General features: G+C 42.0%; 1 protein-coding gene across 22 annotated transcripts in view; it reads right to left on the bottom strand.

Moving 5' to 3' along the window:
* OTUD7B (OTU deubiquitinase 7B) overlaps positions 1–18,685 on the bottom strand; it is a 55,094-nt gene extending 36,409 nt beyond the window's left edge. The window contains exons 1-3 of one of the 22 annotated variants that reach the window (XM_070607187.1): positions 18,319–18,596; positions 1,400–1,602; positions 168–352 (exon numbers count right to left, since the gene is read on the bottom strand). Coding sequence is in view for 2 of the 22 variants with exons in the window: in XM_070607180.1 (XP_070463281.1) it covers positions 12,099–12,141 (43 nt within the window). In the remaining 20 variants the exon portion in view is untranslated. Of the gene's footprint in view, positions 1–167; positions 353–1,399; positions 1,603–3,396; positions 3,511–4,708; positions 4,882–12,098; positions 12,256–14,598 lie in introns of those variants that run through there. The other 21 variants (XM_008514877.2, XM_070607183.1, XM_070607193.1 and 18 more) reach the window with 21 other exon arrangements.
* Between the last annotated feature and the right edge of the window lie 2,794 nt (positions 18,686–21,479).

Genomic DNA, 21,479 nt, shown 5'->3' with positions numbered 1-21,479 from the left:
CCATACTGTGGTAGGCGTCCCACATATAAAGTGGAGGAAGATGGGTACGGATGTTAGCTCAGGGCCAGTCTTTCTCAGCAAAAAGAGGAGGACTGGCAGCAGATGTTAGCTCAGGGCTAATCTTCCTAAAAAAAAAAAAAAGAAAGAAAGAAAGAAAGAAATCACACCTTGGGGTCGGCCCCATGGCTGAGTGGTTAAGTTCGCGTGCTCCGCTTCAGTGGCCCAGGGTTTCGCCAGCTTGGATCCTGGGCACGGACATGGCACCGCTCGTCAAGGCATGCTGGGGCAGCGTCCCACATGCCACAACTAGAAGGAGCCACAACTAAAAAATATACAACTGTGTACCCGGGGGCTTTGGGGAGAAAAAGGAAAAATAAAATCTTTAAAAAAGAAAAATCACAGCAATAACTAAATTTTTAACAGGATAAAACATAAAATAAAAACAAGAGAGAAATAAAGCACCAACTTTAACATACTACTTCTCCTTGTCCAAGAGTGTAAAATGCCTGGAAGCATCAAAGCAATCCCTTTCCTCACGTTCACACTTATTCACGTTTATTGTGGGAAAACTACATTTCTTCTTCCTCTTAGGAAGGGCTGTCATCAGCACAGTAGCACCCAGGTCACTGCAATTCTCTCCTAATGAAAACCTTAACCTCTTGACTCAGTCATTCAAGAAGGACTTAGTAAGGACCCACTCTGTGTCAGGCAGTCTGCTAAGTGAAGGGGACACCTCAACCAATAAGTCATCACCCGTGCTTTCCACGAGTTCATCTAATGGGCTAATTCCAGAGAAAAGCCCAAGACTTCCTTTATTCTACAAAGATTTACTAAGTGTCAGGCACCAGGGACAGAAAAAGATACAGAGGAACTTTTAAAAAGTAAGAGGTCTTTGCAAAATTTACTAAACAACTTGCTCTTTTGGATTATTAAAATTACATATTCTTCTCTAAGAATGCCAATCATCAGAAGTTGACTGTAAAGGCTTTTGATGATAACACCTAACCAAATATTTTGGTCAAAGGCATTGTTTCCTTAGTCTTACTACTTTGGCAGGCAAGGCAGATACTATCCTGGACCAACACATTTTTTTTTCTTAAAGACTGGTGCCTAAGCTAACAGCTGTTGCCAATCTTTTTTTTCCTTCTTCTCCCCACAGCCCCCCAGTACATAGTAGTATATTCTGGTTGTAGGTCCTTCTAGTTGTGCTATGTGGGACGCCACCTCAGCACGGCTTGATGAGCGGTGCTAGGTCTGCGCCCAGGATCAAACCAGCAAAACCCTGGGCCACCAAGCAGAGCGTACAAACAACCACTCAGCCAGGGGGCCGGCCCTTGGACCAATACATTTTTCGTTATTTATTATAAGATCCATATTACAGGAATATGGTTGATCTTACCAACAAACTGAGATGAGTTGTTTCCTATGCAGACAGATGCTTCAGGTAGGATGTACTATAAGCCTCTAAGGTCAAACATATGACAAATCCTGTTAAACTTTCTTGCCACCATAGAGTACATCAAAGTAGTGTAGGCAAGCCTTCATGATGACATAGCACCAGGCCAAGTTTTCAGGGTGACAGGTCTCTGCTTTTCCTTCTCCCTTCCACAAAAAGTACAAAAGGTATCAATTAGTACACAAGTCATCTGGTAAATATTCCACTGTCCTCTGAGTTTTTTCTCCTTGAAATAAATCCAGGAAACCAATCCTTATAAGAATGAGTATCCCATTAATATTTTTAATATTATTATTGGTAGTAGTGGTGATAGCAACTGCTAGCTTTGCAGTTCACAAAATACTTTCAAATATATTATCTCATTCCCTGAAAAAAAATGGAGAGGGGATAAAAGGAAACATCAAAGGCAACTATCTCAAAAATAAAAAACCAAACCCAGTTTAACTGGAATTGAAAAGCAAGCATTTTCAATTCTACCAAAAGGTCAAGAAGTGATTTCTATCAAAAAAGGATAGGATTGGGGCCAGCTGGTGGCGCATCGGTTAAGTTTGCATGTTCCCTTCGGAGGCCTGGGGTTTGCCGGTTCAGCTCCCAGGTGGGGACCTACACACCGCTTGTCAGGCCATGCTGTGACAGGCATCCCACATATAGGGTGGAGGAGGCTGGGCACCTCCCAGATGCCCAGGTTAGCTCAGGGCCAGTATTCCTCAGCAAAAAGGAGGAGGATTGGTGGCGGATGTTAGCTCAGGGCTAATCTTCCTCAAAAAAAAAAAGTATAGGATTGACTCTAGCAAAGCAAAATCACAAATTTCCCCTTAAATTATGCCCTTAAATGCTAGGCCTAATTGATTCAATTTGTAAATGTTGAGAAAATAGTCTCAACAAGAATCTGATACTATTAAATCTTTGTTACTCCAATCCCTTTCCAATGCTTTGCCCACAGTTAAAGGCTTAATAAGGAATACTTATTGATGAGAAAGCTGCCCTAGAAAGACGAACTGACATGACAACACTCAGTATTTTTTAAGTACCTTTTAAAGATTTAACTATCATTTATTGTGCATCAGTCAAGTACCAAGCACTGGGTTAGATACATCCACATAAATCATCTCATTAACCTCTTGAGCCATGCCCAGATACTCCTGGTTCCCCAATACCAAATCAACTGGATCCCAATACTAAATAGTTCTAACACTGACAACCTTGATCCCACCTAATTAATCCCCAGAACTCAAGAGGAACTCAATTCCTACTGGAACTCAGCTCCTCACTCTCTCTCACAGTCTTGGCATTTTTTAAAGCTTTCTACTAGGTACTGCTCACAAAAAAATCCTTGTGGGGCTGGCCCCGTGGCTGAGTGGTTAAGTTCACACGCTCTGCTGCAGGCGGCCCAGTGTTTCATTGGTTCGAATCCTGGGCGCAGACATGGCACTGCTCATCAAACCACGCTGAGGCAGCATCCCACATGCCACAACTAGAAGGACCCACAACGAAGAATATACAACTGTGTATTGGGGGGCTTTGGGGAGAAAAAAGCAAAAAAATAAAATCTAAAAAAAAAAAAAAAATCCTTGTGCCTGTTTTAAGTTCCTAACTCCAGAATAAACACCACTCATCTCACATACGGCACATGGCAATAACGGACATGATCTAAAAACAAGTACTCTCTTGGATCACACTAGCTAAAGAACAAACCCAAAATGCTAATAAAATTGAATTTTAGCTGGGCAGAGGACATTGGATTTTAATAGTCTTCCCAACCTTGAGACTATTTTCTAGTCCTCTGAACACAGAAAGCCTTCTCTATTTGAATTAACTGCAGAAGGCAAGTCTGACCCAAGAGTCCCAACTCTCATACTCATCAGAGAAAACTGGGAGAAGAAGAAAAACATATTCCAACTGGCATGACCACATTACAATGTTAACAACACATTACTCACCATTGTGCTACATGAAAGAACTTGCAAGTGGGCAAGGAACGTTCAGGAAGCCAAGGAAACAAACAAAACTCTCCCAGTCCTCAAAACACAAACACATCCAAATGCCAAAGCAGGTCACACTGTCCAGTTTATACCCAGGTATATGAGTGGGTGGAGAGGGAGCGTGAAGGGCGGGGGGAAGAGAGGAAAAGCATTACCGGGCAGGTGTGCTTGTCAGCATCAAGAGAATTTATTTCTCAGGTTTATCAAGAACGTTTTGTTTTGTTTTGTTTTGTTTTGTTTGAGGAAGATTAGCCCTGAGCTAACATCTACCACCTATCCTCCTCTTATTTGCTGAGGAATACTGGCCCTGAGCTAACATCCATGCCCATCTTCCTCTTTTATATGTGGGACGCCTGCCACAGCATGGCTTGCCAAGCGGCGCATAAGTTCGCACCCGGAATCCAAACCCGCAAATCCCAAGCCACTGAAGCAGAGGACATGAACTTAAACGCTATGCCACCTGGCCAGCCCCTCAAGAACCTTTTTTTTTTTTTTGAGGAAGATTAGCCCTGAGCTAACTACTGCCAGTCCTCCTCTTTTTGCTGAGGAAGACTGGCCCTGAGCTAACATCCATGCCCATCTTCCTCTACTTTATATGTGGGACGCCTACCACAGCATGGCGTGCCAAGCGGTGCCAGGTCCGCACCTGGGATCCGAACCTGCGAACCCCAGGCTGCCAGGAAGCAGAACATGCAAACTTAACTGCTGGCCACCACCGGCCCCTCAAGAACCTTTTTAACAAAGAAACTGGGGGTCCTACCTATTTTTATAACTTGACTTATTTACGTAATCACAGAGAATATGCAATATATGCAAGTGGCAGCATAATGTAATAACATTCCCTTTGGAATCCATCAGATCTACACCTAATGCTGGCTCTGTCACTCTCTTGCTGTGTAACCTAGGGTAAGTTATTTAATTTCTCTGTGCCTTAGCAGAGACCACATCTGATATTCACTGTGGTATCCTCAGCACCTTAAACAACGCCTAAATATTCTGGATGAATTAGTAAATATTTTACTAACAGTAATAAATATTTTGGAAGAATTAATCTGTAAACAGGTATAAGAACATCTATCTTATGAAACCGTTATAAGTATTAAATGAGGTGATATAAAGAAAACTTAGTATAACTCAGGGTAGGGTCTCACTATTAATAGCAAAGTTTTCTTCCTTTACTCCCCAGCCAGGCCAGAAGTCAGAAGAGTCGTGGCAAGGATTAGCATGGGATAAGAGTTGCAGAAGCCAAGCCCGGGAAGATGATTACTACCAGGGACCTAGTCAGAAAATCCAGGAATATAGGGCCGGCTCCGTGGCCAAGTGGTTGAGTTCACGCACTCCGCTGCGGTGGCCCAGGGTTCAGATCCTGGGCGCTGACATGGCACTGCTTGTCAGGCCACGTTGAGGCGGCGTCCCACATCCCACAACTAGAAGGACCTGCAACTAAAAATATACAACTATGTACGGGGGGTTATGGGAAGATAAAGCAGAAAAAAGAAAAAAAGTCCAGGAATATTTAATCTTGGCAGATGAAATTAACTAACAGTGCCAGACCCTTAGAGTAGGTACACAGTAAATGTTAGCTGATCCAGAAAATGCTATTTTGAGTCTTCAGGTATCTGTTACCAGATACATAAAAGCCTGGCAGAAAAGAAAAGAGGTCAGCATGAGTTGCATCTTAAATATATCTGACTATATACTGAAAAACCAAATATAAAGGATTTTTTAGAAGACTATTCGATTCTCTAAAAACTTTCCATTAGCAAAAATACTCTATTGATTCACAATATTTACGGCCTTTTTACGTAACAAACTCTGTGTAAGTAAATAGCGTAAATAAGCTTGAAAGATGTGGGTCCAAAACTCCCCTCCTCCCTTCACTCCAGAAAGGCTAACAGGGCTTTTGAGGCAACTTCACCTACAGCTAGGAGCCAAAGCAATCTGTCTACAGGCACAGGGAAGGACTATTTCATCTTCAAAAGCCGGGGTGGAAGAGCACATTCCATTAAATCCAGAATCCGAAGAAATCTTTTTCCTTGACTATGAAGAATTGAATCTCAGAAGAAATGCTCTAAGAAACCCGGGTCACTGTTGCATGATGAGCCGGACAGACAGAAGAAGACACATTTAGTGTCTAAATATAAGGAAAACCTATGCAGAACTGAAAACAGCTTGTGGTTAAACCTCATCATAATGTGGTCTTCAACTTCCCATTTCACTTCCAGGCGTCTGCTCTGTTTTTAACCACTTGACCCACCTCCTCTTAAGCAATATGATATAACAGAAAGAGCACTGAAAAACAGTCAATAGAATAGGCTCTACACCAAGTGCTTCTGCTTATGAGGCATGCAGTCTTGAAGCAGTCACTTAAACTCTCTGTATCCCCTATTAACTGAGAACGTTGGGCTAGACTCAGTGCTCTGCAGAGGTTTCCACCACGGCATCCCTTTGGAGAGCAGATGTGTCAGAAACCAACCAAACCTAGCTCGCCTACTGCTACAACCCAGACTGAAATCACGTGCATTGTTCTTCTCTATTCCTTTCCCACAAAAGCAGTCACCAAATTCGATTCATTTTTCTTTCGCCATTATCATCAGCCCTGCAGACTCCTTTCCCAGGAGTATTACACAGCCCTCTAACTGGTCTCTCCTCCTCCATTTTACACCACACGGCTGAATCAATTTTCCTAAAATACTAATTTACACATGCAGTTTCCTGCTCGGGGATTTTTCACTATAAAGATAAACCAGACTCCTCTCCCTGAGATTTAAGGCCCTCTCCAGTATATCTAACTCTCCAACTTTATTAGTCTCATTGCTCTCCTAGGTGAAACACCATGTGACGCACTGTCTACTTGTCCTGCCCCCAAAACAAGGTGGGCTCAGCTCGCTGTTCTCCTGCCCTGAATGTTTCCCCTCTATACTTACTTGGTCTTCTCTCATCTCTATGGCCTAGATTATCTTAAGGGTAAGACTTTTTCCCTACCACTCCCTCTAAACTTTTATATAACTCTATACAACTGTACTCCTCACTTGACACTATTTGTCTTTTTTGCAGATATTCAGTCTTCATAGCTAATTATTAGTTGATGACTTTAACTCTTTCTATACCTGAGGCCTAACTTTTCAGAGGGCAGATGTCAAATAAAATGTTTGCTGTTGATGGTAACCACCACCTTGGACGTCATTTAAATCTTCCGGACCTTATTTTCCTCACCTAGAAAATGATGACAACGTGTAAATTTCATTTCTGTTCTAAAATGCTATATGATGGTACACATACTACTACATAGCCTGTATTTGTTTCTCATATTTGTTTGTACATATGTACTTATGTTTATCTAACTATGTCCTATTTAACCCAGAATGTAAATTCCCAAGGGGCCAATTCTCCCACTATTTGTTTAGTTTATTTACTGGGTGACACTTCCTTGGCATCTCCTTAGAGCATCTTGTCCAAATTCCAGTACACAGCAGGTGTTCAGTAGAAAGGAATTTATAGTGTCAACCAGGCAGCAAACATCAAGGAAATTTGTGTAGATGATTTTTTTCATCTTAATTTCCATAATGAACTAGTATATTACAAAAAATTACAAGATGATGTGAGAGGGAAGGAATTTAATGTTGTTAAAATGAGAGGTCACCTTGTGCCAAATAGCTAGGAATTTATTTTAGGCAACCAAAGAAGCTAGGATACAGCAAATCTTAAGTCTAACTCTCAAATTCTATTTTCAGAATTCTGAGAAGGAGTATGGGAAGTCTCTATCCCTGGTCAGTAAACAGAGACCAAGTATTCTTCATAGCAGATAATCTTGTCCTTAGTACTGATGGAAATTTTCAGAAAATGAATAGTCTAACACTCAGCCAGGTGAGCTCCCAGTTCACAGAAGACAAAACAAATACTCATAAAGGAACTCATATGTGCAGGTAAATTTTTAAAGCAGATGAGAACTTGCGGTCTAAAATATTTTTGTTACAAGCATTACATTTTTCCACTGTCTTGCCTCAATTCTTCACATGGGACTATCTTTACGTAAATATCAAGACTTACTAACACTAAAGCCTCAGAGGAATTCTCTTCTTTTCCTTTGACGTCAGCTATTAATGATTCAAAAGACACTAGTAGACCATCTCATTTAAAATGACCCAGACTTTTCAAAGAACTATTTTAGAACACAAAACTGATACTTCCAAAGCTGAAGTCTAAATATGATGTTTCCCAAGTAGGTATACAGCCTGGATACAACTTTGATATAGTTAAGGTACAAGGTTTATAAAGGATTCTAAGCCAGGTTTTGAAGGATGAGAACCTCTTTAAGTGTTTACACCTATCCCCTTTTCTCCATTCCTGTTCCTCAATCCTATTCTACGATATCTGCTAACTCACGCTATCTATTCTGTTTCTTTGCTCTTTCCTCTGACTTCTGCATCCACCCCCCCGCCACCCTTATCCTAAAAACTGTTTGGAGAACCACAGGTAAGAGTCTGGTGCAGGAGCCAGGGCTCTTGCTCTCTTCCCTGTTAAGTCTCCAAATAAAATTAAGGGTCACAGGCAATCTTCTCTTCCATGGTTTTCCCCACCACCACATCTCCCTCTTAAGACTAGAGGGGAGACATGGGAGGGGCAGTAAAGGGGCGGTGGGGAAGGGGGGAGTCAAAGGAATTGGAAGCTCATTAAAGCCAACTTGATCAATTATATGTAGCTATTGACAGCAAAAGTTTTCATCTCAGGCTTATTTCCCAGAGCTTGCTCTAGCCTACAACCCTTACACATTCCCCACCTCTTCCCAAATATACTAAATGTGCGCTGAGAAATAAAAACATTTTATCAAAAATTTGAGCTAAAGATAACTACAAAAGAAAATCAGTTGCAAATTAAAGTTCAGAAATGCGTTTTAGAATTACAAATGGATTTTGGATTATCTACTTCAAAAAGGTCCACGATAATGTTCTTCAGAAACCCAATGGGAAATCAAGACCTGACATATTAGGTTTAACCATACAAAATTGCTGATACTTGACTGCTTTTACCTGCAAAATTGCAATTTCATACAGTTCAACTTAATATTTAATTTCTTCTTGGCAGGGGAGGGAAGAGTTTCTGTGAGGCCAAAATGATGTTATATTGAGACTACACATTCCAGAATTAAAAACTTCAAAATAAATAATCTAGTCTCATCAATAAAAAAGGAAGCTGTCATCAAAAGCACATGTACAGGGCCGGCCCAGTGGCACAGCAGTTAAGTTTGCACGCTCCACTCTGGCTACCCAGGGTTCGCAGGTTCTCATCCTGGGCGCAGACCTAGCACCGCTCATCAAGCCACGCTGTGGCAGCACACCATGTAAAATAGAGGACGACTGGCACAGATGTTAGCTCAGCGACAGTCTTCCTCAGGCAAAAAGAAGAAGATTGGCAACAGATGTTAGCTCAGGACCAATCTTCCTCACACACACACAAAATATATATATATGTACATATATATGTACAAATGTGTGTATTAAGCTTTTTTCTTTAGGGCCCAAAGAATTCCTGGTTCTCAGCAGTGTTTATTAAGTAAACAGATTGGCTGCTTTTTCTCAATGCCAATATCCCATCTCCAGTGAAGGTGTCAAGACCTTGATGACAAGAGCAGAATTTGATAGCTGGTGAAATGAGTCTGGCCACAGGAACACACTGCCTCAAACGCCATCAGGATCAATTCCCAGGAGTTTCCTCATTGGGATGATATCACCAATCAATTCCCATTTCATTTCTCAGGGAATGTTTGTTCTCATCTCCTGCAGGAAGTTACTCTTGACTGCTCTCACCATTATGCATTTTTATGTAATTTCCAGTGCTGAATGTTTCTTTATAAGCTTTATTTCTTATGGGGGCCACTATAATGCTCAAAATTAACAGTTCATCAACGCAAAGGATTGTCTTTATTTTTTTACTCATTGATGAACCACTTAGTCACTAACAGTTACTAAATGCCTACTATGTGTAGGTTATTGTGGCAAAGCCCAAGAAGGATACAAAGATAAAAGAGACTACTTATCTGCCTTTCAAGGACCTTGCAGTGTAGTAGAAGGCCCGTCAAAGGTACAAAGGAACTAAAATACAAGAATATACAACTACCACCAGACAAGTACCAAAAAGATGATGGGAGGATTCAGAAGTGGGAAAGATCATATCCTGCTGAAGAAAAAAAAAATCAGGAAAGTTTTCGTGGAAGATATGGTTTAAACGGGGACTTTGATGGGTAGGATTTTTTTTGTTTTTTTTAAAGATTGGCACCTGAGCTAACAACTGTTGCCAATCTTGGCTTTTGGGTTTTTTTTTTTTTCTGCTTTTTCTCCCCAAATACATAGTTGCATATTTTAGTTGTGGGTCCTTCTAGTTGTGGCATGTGGGACACCGCCTCAGCACGGCCTGATGAGCTGTGCCATGTCCGCACCCAGGATCTGAACCAGTGCAACCCTGGGCTGCGGGAGCAGAGCGCGAGAACTTAACCACTGGGCCATGGGGCCGGCCCCTCGGTAGCATTTTTTAACAGGGCAAGCAGGGAGGGCAACGGAGGAAACAGGCTTAAAGATTAAGCGATTAAATGAACTAGATCTACATATAGACACATCTGAAAAACAATGGTGAGAGAAAAAGTTGCAAAAGGATACATACAGTATGATTCTATTTATGTAAGATTTCAAAACAAAACTGCATGTCGTTTGTGTATACATAATATGTAAAAAAATATATATATAAAACATGAAATGGAATGATATATACCAAACAGGCCAGTAGTCAATTCCCAAGAAAGAGGAAGGGGGAAAGGATGCAGAGTAAGACTTTAGCTATAGCTAACATTTTAGATCTTAAAGAGAGTGAGAGATCTAAAATAAATATGACAAAAATGTCAATATCCATTAAATTTCGGTTGTGGGCTCAAGACTGTGTTAGGGTTTCTTCCTTGAACTTTTCTCAATATTTAAAGTACCTCATTATTCAAAATTATAAAATTAAGAAAGAGCCAAGTGACTGGAAGAACAGTGGAGTCAGTAAAACAACGGTCGTCAGGAGCAGGATGGTTCACCTAAACTTTAAGGGAACACTTGATTAGCTCAGTTTTAGACTCAAGAAGATCCTTCATATTCTTCACATAACGTGCACAAAATGGACTTAGAACAGAGTGGCGGGGGGCGGACAAATACGGACAAGAAGGAAGTTTTTATCACCATCCTAAATCAGATATCTGAGGGGAGTGAGAACCACCTTCCCACATAACATAAATGCCAGGGTAACCAAGTCATCTCTCCAAAAAGAAAGCCAAGGAAACTTCCAGTTACACAGGAACTCAGATAAAGACTCACTGTGAGTAGCTAGTCTGTGCCTCTTCTCTCCCCCTTCTTCCCAAACACTCACAAACAAAAACAAAATGTACCCTTGCCCACTTGAGAAAGAATTAAGAATTGGCAGCTCTGCTAAAGTGGACAGTTTCCAAACTAAGGCCCTTTTCTGGAGATGTTCACAAACCCAGTTACAAGAGTAAAGAAATCACAACTCAGTTCTGAGGAAGACTTATCAATGGAAGGTGTCCATCCTTCCACATCCCCTTGTGTCCCAGCTCTCCCCAGGGGACTCTAAGGACCTCTAACATGTCATCTATCCTCTTTTTCTGCTCTTCTCCAGCAAAAATGAGTAAAACAAAAAATCCAAACTCTCACTTAGCAATTTAAACCCAAACAATTTCCCTTCACAAAAATCCAGTGAAATTAAAAACACTCCCAAGAAAGATTTAGAATCCAAGTATAATGACAAATCTTGTTTTTTTAGGTAAATACATTTTTGTTGGTGCCCAATTTATCATAGCTTCTTTTACCAAAGTTTCATTGGCACAACTTCAATCTAAGTTTAAAAGAAAACAACTTGATGGAAACTTAGCAGGAGAGATAAATACATCTGCACACTCCATAAAACAAGTACCTTGACATTCTTTTACATCTGAATCATTACAGCTGACTAATCCTAACAGCGTATTTACTCCACTCCAGGGCACCCAACTGCCCCAGGTCAAAAGTCCCTTTTCCTCAAGGTTCTCTCAGGGCAGATCTTCCTCAGACAGACCTGGGAAAAAGGAATGGAAGGACAGAAGTTCCTCTGTCTTCCAGCATGATGGAACGTGGCAGAATGTAACAAATACTGGAACGGGACTTGTGAGGGAATTAGAGCGGCGAGCTAACATTTATTAATCACCTACCACATTACAGCCACTGAAGACTGAATTCCAAACCAAGCTATCACTAAACTACTTCTGTGATCCTGAGTAAATCTCAGGTATTCCATGTGAAAATGAATGCGAGAAACTAAGCATAATAACAGTCCCTCTAGCTCTCTGCTTCCATGATTCTACAAAGATGGTCACTCAACAACAAATGTGTTACTGGTCGAGTATAATAAAGTTATTTAAAAAGCTTTTTGCTTTGTTCCTCTCTAATCCACCCTATACACCACTGACAAAATAATCTTTCTAGAACATGAAACTTACTTTATCACCGATGCTTAAACAGCTCCTTATTTACTGCAGCACAAGATAAAGCTGTCCAGGATCGGCCTTACCTACTTCTCCAGACTCATCCCTGCCCTCCAACGCTGTCCTCCAGCAATATTGGTTACTTAAAAGTTACCTGAAGAAGCCTGGCTGTTGCATTCCTTTAGGCTTTTGCTCATGCTGTTTTCTCAGCCCGGACTGTTCTTCTCCCTGTCATCGGCAGGGTACATCCTTAATTCATCTTTCAAGACTCGGCTCAGCTGTCATCTCCTCTGGGCGGCACTTCCCAACCCCTGTATGTCCAAGGCAGACTTGATCTTTAGGCCCCTTACATATTTCTATTGCAGCATCTATCACACTTCATTCTATCTACATACTTACACATCTGTCTCCTTCCACTAGACTCATAAACTCCTTGTAGGTAAGACTTTGTCTGACTCATCTGTTTCCTCAGTGCCTAAGACAGTGCTTACAAGCTAAGAGGCGTTCAATGAATATTTGATGGAGTAGGGAGCAGAGGAACAGAAAAGAGGAAAGAAGGAAGAACTCAAGTAAGATGGCCTGAAGAGTAGAGAATAGTTAGTATTTATCAATACCACTATCTTTGGCCTTCTGCTCTTTCCGTAAACTCTAGTCTTCAGAGAGCTTATTCATTCTCTTGGCTACAGCTACCACATCTATGCTGATGAACTACAAAACCGCACTTCCAGACATATTAACCCCTACCTCGATGCCAGCTTTAGGCTCATCTCTAACAACTGGAACAGCTTTCACTTGGTCATTCCATTGCCACTTTCAATCCAATACATCTCAAATTGAACTCATCATGTGCCCCTAAAAAATGAGGAAAACTTCTAACTTCTTCATCTCAGTCAATGTCTCAGAAACCCAGGCTTAAGATGTCATAGTCATACTTGATCACTCTCCTTCATCTTCCACATCCAGTCCTCGCTGATTTCAATTCCTCCTTTACAATCTGTTTCTTACTCTTTCCTCTCCTTATCTCACCCTCCACAACCTTAGCTCAGGGCTCATCACCTCACACGCCCCAGGTGCCAATCTCCCTTCCCTCCAAGCCAATCTGTTTCCCACTATCATCATATTATTATCCTAATCAAAAATTCTCAGTGGTTCCCTCCTTTCTATGATTTACAATCTAAACTTATAACTGGCTTTTGAGACCCCGCCTAACCTTCAAGTCACCACTACTCACGGCTACTCGGTCAGTTCACCACTGCCCCAGAACATACCAGGGACAGTCCTGTTTCCAGGCTTTTGCTTGATCCCTCTCAGCTCCAAAGTGAAACGATTTTTTTATTTGCTTCATCCTCATCCCTTGTACCTAATACAATTTGATATCTTTTTCAAGATCTGGAATAAGTTACAATTCCTCTGTGACATCATTCATAACTACCTGACTACTCTTCTCTCAAAATATCTATGGTATGAGGTCTGTACTATGCAACTGCTAATAGACTTTCACATTTCCAAATTTTATTCATCTGGCATAATAGAGTCTCAATAGGTATTCACTCCTTCCTATTCTCCTTACTCCTAACTGGACAGTAAATTCTTCAAGGGCACAAAATTGTCATTTTTCCTAATCCTCCATAGCTCCTAGCATAGAACTAAACTCATAGCAGGTCACTAAAAATAACAGTTTAGTAATTTCTCCTATCCAAAACTATTCCTTAGAGGAAATAAAGAGATAAGACACAATCCTAAAAAACACAGTTGAAAATAATCCTGAACTAAACTGTATAAATTAGGATCACTGACTTTTCTACCCCTGCCTCCCAGCTCAGAAATACTACAATCTCCTGACTTAAGAAGTAAATAATAATCCTGTGCTCATGACATCACAAGCACATAGTTTGGTAATGATTATGAGAAGGTGGGGAGTAGGCAGGGATGGAGGAAAGCAAGTCAACTGAAAGAGCAAGGCTGGAAGAACAGCTGTGTGATTTCTGTTTGTTTACTTCTTAAATGTGGACACTTCTCCTCATTCCTCTTTTTTTTTTCCCATTGGCCATATTTTCAAACAAGTTTTACTTTAGGAGGAAAAATCTGACAGCTTTTCAGTGGTGCTGATATCTGGAAGAGCCTCTACAAATCTCAAGACCTTTGAAAAGCCAGCTTAATCTTCAACGATACAACATCACACAGGAGGATTCCTCCAGATACCGTGAGTGAAGGCTCATTCAGGCTGCAACATAGGCATCATGTACTAACCACTCTTCAGCATAAGGCAGACAGCCTGAGAGGCCACACTGGACCCACACAGATAATGAAAAGAAACTGGTCTTCATTAACATACTCAGTATAGTCCAGCCTTAATTACCCACTAAATGGATTATTCATTTTATGGATTTCTGTGGCAAAATCTTTAATTCAAGATTGACTGCTCTTTGCCATCAGTATACTCTCCTCACCATCAGGTAATACAGGCTTAGATACGCAAATTCATTTCAACATCAGAATGATCCCGAAAACACTAAAATAAATCTGGTCTAAAAATAATGCACTTTCAAACCAAGAAATTTCTCTATTAATGCTGAATTACCTAAACTAGTGCTCCCTATTACAGCAGAGATAACTGAAAATTAAATGCACTTAAAACATGACACTGTCCTTACCATAAGTTCTTGAAGAGAATCCAGTCACAGTCTTGACACTTCCCCACAGGTTGGTACAATGTGAGACAGGCACAAGCAGAGCTCAGCATAGTAAGGTGTGTGAATACAAAAACTACAAGGAATCTTATGTCTCCTGGCTGTCTCCTTTAGGCCAGGACGGTCCAGAAGAGTCACAATGTACCGGTGCCTGCCTGACTCCTTGTCCCTAAGTTCCTGGACCAGAGGGCTCAATACTTCTCATTAAATCCATCCTTTGTTCAAGGACCTACAATGACTCTATTGACCCTTCCATCAACACCCAACAGTCTGGCCTCTGAGTCCCCTCCACCCTCTTGCCTGCTCTACCCATGACTTGACCAACCCACATTCTCTCCAGTCACTCGCATTTATTCCCCCTACAAACACAGCTTAGTCATTCATACCATCATTGCACACAGTACATTCTATACTTTCTGCCCAGAAATCTTTTCTTTTCTTTTACTCCTAACACAGAACAACTACTCATTTACTTGAATGCTCACACATATTTTATAGAAAAGGATGGATAAGTAAACTGTCCAAGGCCACATAGTAAAAAGTAGAACCAAGATTTGAACCAAAGTCCATCCAACTCCATAGTCCAAGCCTCTTTATGATTCTAATTCACAGCCCTGCTTTCAAATTTTACTGACTCAAAAATCTTCCCTAATTTACCTCATTCCTACTTTGTCACTTCAAGTTTTCTAGTCTTTACATACTCCATTTGCAGCAAGTTAAACTTGGTCTTCTTCATATGTTGCTTCCTAAATGTTAAAGCTTCAAATAGTCTGCCTTCCCATCTATATACCAACCTCCTCAGCCCCATGCCTGTACCAAGGGCAAAGATACCCGTCTTTACATCTTTTCTACCTCCCAAAAGCCTGTCACTGGAGCTTGGAGACTGCTTTATTCACAGGAGCGTGCACTCAGTATTCAGCAAGGATTTCTTGCTTAAAAAAAATCAACTCCCTTCTTCCACCATATTAAAAAAATCAACTGAATTCAGGCATTCATGATAAAACTGCCCTGCATTTACATTCCAGTCACACAGATTTTAATTATCTGAATTTATCAGGGGCTGTTGAGAAGATTCCACAGTCTTCAACTCCACAGCTCTGAAGTTCCCATAAGAAAGATGCTGCTGAAGTCACACTTCAAAGCATTGTTTCAAGATTTTTCCGTCAATGGGATGAATGTTTGGGGCAAGAAGAGAGGTGCTCCCTTACTATGTCTTCTGCCAGCATCCTTAGCATGCTTGAGACACTCAGGAGCTCTAAAACTTTAACAAGCATCACTCAGTGCCCGCGTAACAATCTGAAAACTTATTTTTAATACTGAGTTATTCCATCATAAGTCACTTGGTTACGTATCTTGAATCTCAAAATTCCAAACAAAGCCTTCTGAGAACTGGGAACAGTGGTGGGTTCTTGGGCTGCCCTCCATTTGTCCCTAGGTTTAGTCAGTTCCTTCAATCACCACCCCTGGAACAACATATGTAGTTCAGCTGGGGAAAGTTGAATACAGATATAAATAGAATTTACCAGATATCATCACTAATATCATCACAAATTAAAACAATTACTGATAGTCAACAGACTCTGGGAGGGTGTGCGTGATTTTTAAAAATTAGATTTTACCCTCCAAATTAAATTTTTTTTCAATAGGAGTCCCAAAAGAAAGAGACTAAGGAAATAAGGCTTCAGGAAAATTTCCAAGTTGTGGGTGACATATCTCCACCAAAGTCCAGTTAACAACCAGCACTCATTACTGGTCAGCCTGCCTTATACAAGTCAGGAGACAGCCCTTTCTTTGGAAAAGGTTTATTTATTTATTTATTTATTTTCACAAGGAAGCCTGGCATTAAATGAAAGGGATAAGTCAAACGAGGCAACAACAAAAAAAATTGGTAATAGTTTGGGAACTATCTTCCTTCCATCTTTCCTTTCTGCTTGAATGCGCAATGTCCAAAGTGGATATCTGTTCAACTCTAAATTATTCATGTTAATGGATAATTATCGGCAGAAAGGTGCTGATAATCCAAAATGGAAAAAATAGAAAAATAATCTATTTCAGTTTTGGAATATCTTTTCAGCATATTTACCCTCTCAATTATTCCTAGCATGAGCTAATATTTGTATTCATTTGCAATCTCTAAGTACATAGTGACTGGCCACTTGGGGAGGCGCTCGGAGGCAGGCCGGGCAGCTCGTGGAAATTAGAACAGACTGGTATTCAGCTTCCAGATGAGCAACATCAATTTCATTTATTTTACATTTCTGTTCAGCCTTCAAAATATCAGTAGACTAGCACAGCAGGTTGGCTACTAAACTTTAAAAGAACTGCTTGGAAAAACAATGAGGACAAAGAGTATAATTGTTTGCCTATAATGTATTCATTTGTAAATTATGCACAGCAAATGTTTAATTACAAGTCTGATTCTCCCTAGCCACTCGGCATAAGTCCCTGCAGTCTTCTCCATCCCATCAAGAATGCAACCTCATTTACTAGGAAGGAAATTTTCTGACTGCTTTTAAAGTTATATAGTATAGAAAATGTTTTCAAATTTAGTATTAGCTGCCCTCTTGGACTAACCTCACCACTACCTCTTCTCTCTACTTTGTCCTTTCCCACTTCAGAAATAGGTTCTGAAAGACACAGGGATCCAGCCTTCTCAAAGATCTAAACAAACAGTAAGAGAAGCCAAAGACAGAAAAATTACCAGCTTCTGATTTTCTAGAAAGCATTTTATATACTTATAAAAGATAAGGAAACTACAAGTCAAAGTCCTGCTAATTCTTGCATTCGCATTCATGAAAAGAAAACTCCCTGAACAGTGTGAGGAGAATCTCTTATAGAAAATATCACCAGTCAGCTTCTTTCAACTTAATTTTTATATCTGTGTTGTGCCCGGAGGAGTGACCTAGACAGGGAGGTACGGGCGGGGAGAGACGGGGTAGGAGCGGGGGGGCGGGGAGAGAGAGAGTGACTCTCAGAGCGCTGGTCCTTGTGAGCCGACAAGCTAAAAATACGCCGGCCCAGTAAACAAATCCCATTCCATCCCGACCGGAGCCACACCGTTAACCTAGTAATTATGAGAAGAGGAGTGAGATCACGCAGCCCCCGGCTTACTCATCATCGGCTTCTAAAGTTTCCATCGGCTCATGGCAACTTTTTTTTTTCTAAAGTTCATAAGCCTGCCCTAGAATCACACACTCACTCACACACTCACACACACACTTCTTTTTCGCTCCCTTCCTCCATTACTGGACGCACCTCAGTTTGGCTATCAATGGGGGAGCACGAACTTGTTTTCATTTTACTTTATACTGAGACTTTAAAATGAACTTTATCCTACTATGAGGGTAGCAACCTGCACTCCTATCCACCATCCCTCCCCGAAAGTCTAGCTCACAGGGAGGACCGTCCAAACTGCCCGGCACCGCTCAGGAAGGGAGGCCAGGAACCGGGGCGAGGGGCTGGGGCCGCGGGGCGCAGGTGAAGGGGAGGAGTAACCGGGGAAAGGTTGGGATGAAGCAAGCAACACGGCGAGAAGGGGGTGCCGAGAGGCGATGGCTCCCGGTGAAATACAATCAGAAAGGAGAAGGGGACAGTGGAGAGCAGAGGGTCAGAGTTTGGGAGTCTGAAAAGGCGACAGGAGCGGGAGCAGACGGGTGAAGGTGACAGGGCGGGGGGCTCCGTTACCCTCGCGGCTCCCGGGGCAAGGCCCTAGGCCGGGGCGGAGCTCGGGGCCCGGCCGCCTCTCCTCATTCCTCGGCTGTGACCCCGGGGTCCGGCCGGCCCCTCCCCCGACGACGATGGAGGCGGAGGCGGTGGCGGAGACTGCGACCGCGGCTGCTGCTCCGCACCGGATCAGGAGCTGGAGCCAGATGGGACTGATCGGGACTGGCCTGCCCCAGTGGCTTTTTGCCTGCTCCACACCCGGTCGCCACTCCGACTCCGGCTGCTGGTTCAGGATCAGTGGCTTTCGGCCGTCCGGCCGGAAACAAGTGCCAGTTTCCGGCCGGAGCGGGTTGGTGGTGACACCCAAGCCGCCCCCGGGCCTCCTCCCGCCCCGCCCCGCCCCGCCCCGCCCGTAGCAGCCCCGCCCTCAGCGCCGCTCCCTTTGCCGCGGCCAGTTTGGCGCCTGCCCCGCGCGTGACCCCGTGTTTTCCTGGCCCGTGTTCCTAAAGTCTCCGGTTTGGAGAGTTCTTGAACCAGAGCCGGAGGGGTACACAGTGGACTCTTGAGACTTTGAGATAGAGTCAGTAGGCTACAGCCCTTTGGGAAGAAGCAGAAAGAGGCAGGGCAATTCTAGAAAGGTGAGAGGGATGAAAATACTTAAGAATGAGAAGACTGAAATTCTAGTTACTGTAGGCAATTATTCCGGACTGACCGGAAGAGAATTAACAATCCTTCTTCCAGACGAGTGTCCACCCAGTTATGCACTCTCCTTCCTTAACTCAAGTGAACATACCCTTCTCTATAAACACTCAATATTTATTTGCGTAATGATGATACCCTATTGACATATCTGCTTTAGACTTAGCACAATCAAAAAAAGTTATGCAGTGCTTTTTTTTGGTAATACCTTTTAACAGCTTTACAGAATAATTCAACAAATATTTATGGAGTCTCTACTGTGTGAAAGGCACTGTGCTCATTGATATTGGGGACACAAAAATGAACAAGACAGAATTCCAGGCATCAAGGTTCTTATACTTTAGTAAAATACATACAACTATATTATATAAGGCAGAACTCACAAATGTGCTATGTGATTTGCAGTGAGCTATGGCTGTGAAAATATAAGCCTTGCCTGACACATAGTAAGTCTTCCATATTCGTTGAATGAATAAATTAATATTAGGAGAATGTGGCCTGTTTCAAGTAAGAAGAGCCAGTTAATAAATACTCTTTATGACCAACACAAAAGGGGGCCAGCCACTGTTGAACCAAGAAATCCTGAATTTTAATTCAGATTCCTAACGTGGTGGCACCTGGTCTGCATATTCAAAATGGTTTTGGCTCAATTGTGCTCATTAGGCCTATTTAAAAAACAAATATTACAGTCCACTTTCCTATCCCCTCAGTACTCCCTGAACTCCTCCATTTCTAAACAGGAGGAGTGGAGCATAGATATTTTAGAATTATCCACCTCAAGACTAGAAAATTGATACCTGAAACAGGAAACTTCATAGACAGTTATATCTCTTGGCGATACCATAGGTTTAGAGGTGAAGATTTAGGACTGGGCCTAGGGCCATTGCAAGGCCAAGCAGGTCAGAGTGCCTTCATGAGGCATGCCCAGGACCAACAATACAGGTTGGCAGGCAGAGCCACTTGGCCTGGGCTTCAAGCATGTGGGGACTACAAATTTTGGCTACTGTTCAGTGGTAAATCTGAGGAGGACAGTATGATGAGACTTGGTTACCTAAGTTGATTCTAATTGAACTCTGCTGATCACACCCACCCCTTGCTAGCTAAATCTAGGGTAGGAGGACAGATCCACAGATGAGGAGCATCAAAAGTCTAAATTTGTCTTGTTTCACCATGGCCCTCCCAGGACTAGGTTATGCCCATCTGTTAACTATGTCTTTCTAGTCACTACCATAGACTTATTAGGACCAGGTATGGAGTTCAAAGGCACTCTTCACCCTCAGTACAAGGCAGACTTTTATTTTTGGCAGTGACCACAAAAAGTTTCCAAATTTGAAAGCTGGGCCAAGTTGCTGGTCAAACTCATTTAAGTGACCACAGTTTACAGGCTTGCCTGGAAATTTAGGGGCCAGGAAGTGATGGGGTTGCAGTTGCTTTGTGCCTGTTTCTTGCTCTGACCATCCATCATTCATTGTTGTTTGTGCAATTGCTCAATGGGCTGCTTGTTTGGGGTCAGTCCAGGCTGTGTGGGTAGCAGTGTGGTCAGCCGGGCTGGGAGCCAGGCCACCTGGGTTCTGGTCCCAGCTCAGCCAGCCCCTAATCCATTAAGTGACTCCCTTCCTATTCCTATGTGTCACTTTCTCTGCCTAGAAACTGGGGACCTCTTCTGCAGTGATGTGCAGCCATTCGAGCTGTCACTATGCTAAATGCTCAGAAGGAGCTGGCTAATGTCGTGTGGGCAGCCAGAACACAGCTGATTATTTTTTGCTGCCAGTTAGAAGAATAGAAAGGAAAGAAAGTAAAAGCAGCAGAGAAAACCCTACCAGTGTACCCAGGCCATTCAGTACAAAGTTCTTTTCTGCCTAAAGGCCCGTTCTTGTTTACTCATTTTAGCAATTCTAAGGGCTGCCCCAAGGAGCTCCCTGAGCTTTCATTTCACTTTAAGCAAGAGCAGAAAAAAAAACAGAGCTTTGCATTTCACCAGAGAAACTACAAGGAGAAAGTCAGGGGGAATGTTCAGAGAAAGCTATTTTGCAGCTAACCAGGAAAAAAAAAAAAACCAGCAATTGTTTGCATTTATATGTTTTTGTGGTGTAAAAGAAAACCAAACCAAAATAACTTCCTTTCTACTGCCACCACTATAATTTAGACCGGTTCTATGGAGTTTTAAAGACTACATCCTGTACGTGCCTAGGAACCTCAGACTAACTGACTCAGAATTCTTGGGACTGAGGACCATGGATCTATATATTTTTAAAATATCCACAGTTCTTATAAAGTTAAACACTTTCCTACCCTATGACCCAGCAATTCCACTCCTACATATTTACCCAATAGAAATTGAAAATGTATGTCCACAAAAAGCTTAGACATGAATGTTCATAACAGTTCAAACTGGAAACATCTCAAATGTCTACCAACAGAAAAATGGAATACATTGATCAAACAATGGAACACAATTTTTAAAAATGAGCTCCATTTAAACA

Source organism: Equus przewalskii, unplaced genomic scaffold, assembly GCF_037783145.1.
Source record: "Equus przewalskii isolate Varuska unplaced genomic scaffold, EquPr2 ChrUn-10, whole genome shotgun sequence".
NCBI lineage: Eukaryota > Metazoa > Chordata > Mammalia > Perissodactyla > Equidae > Equus > Equus przewalskii.
This window is presented reverse-complemented; position numbering and strand designations above follow the sequence as displayed.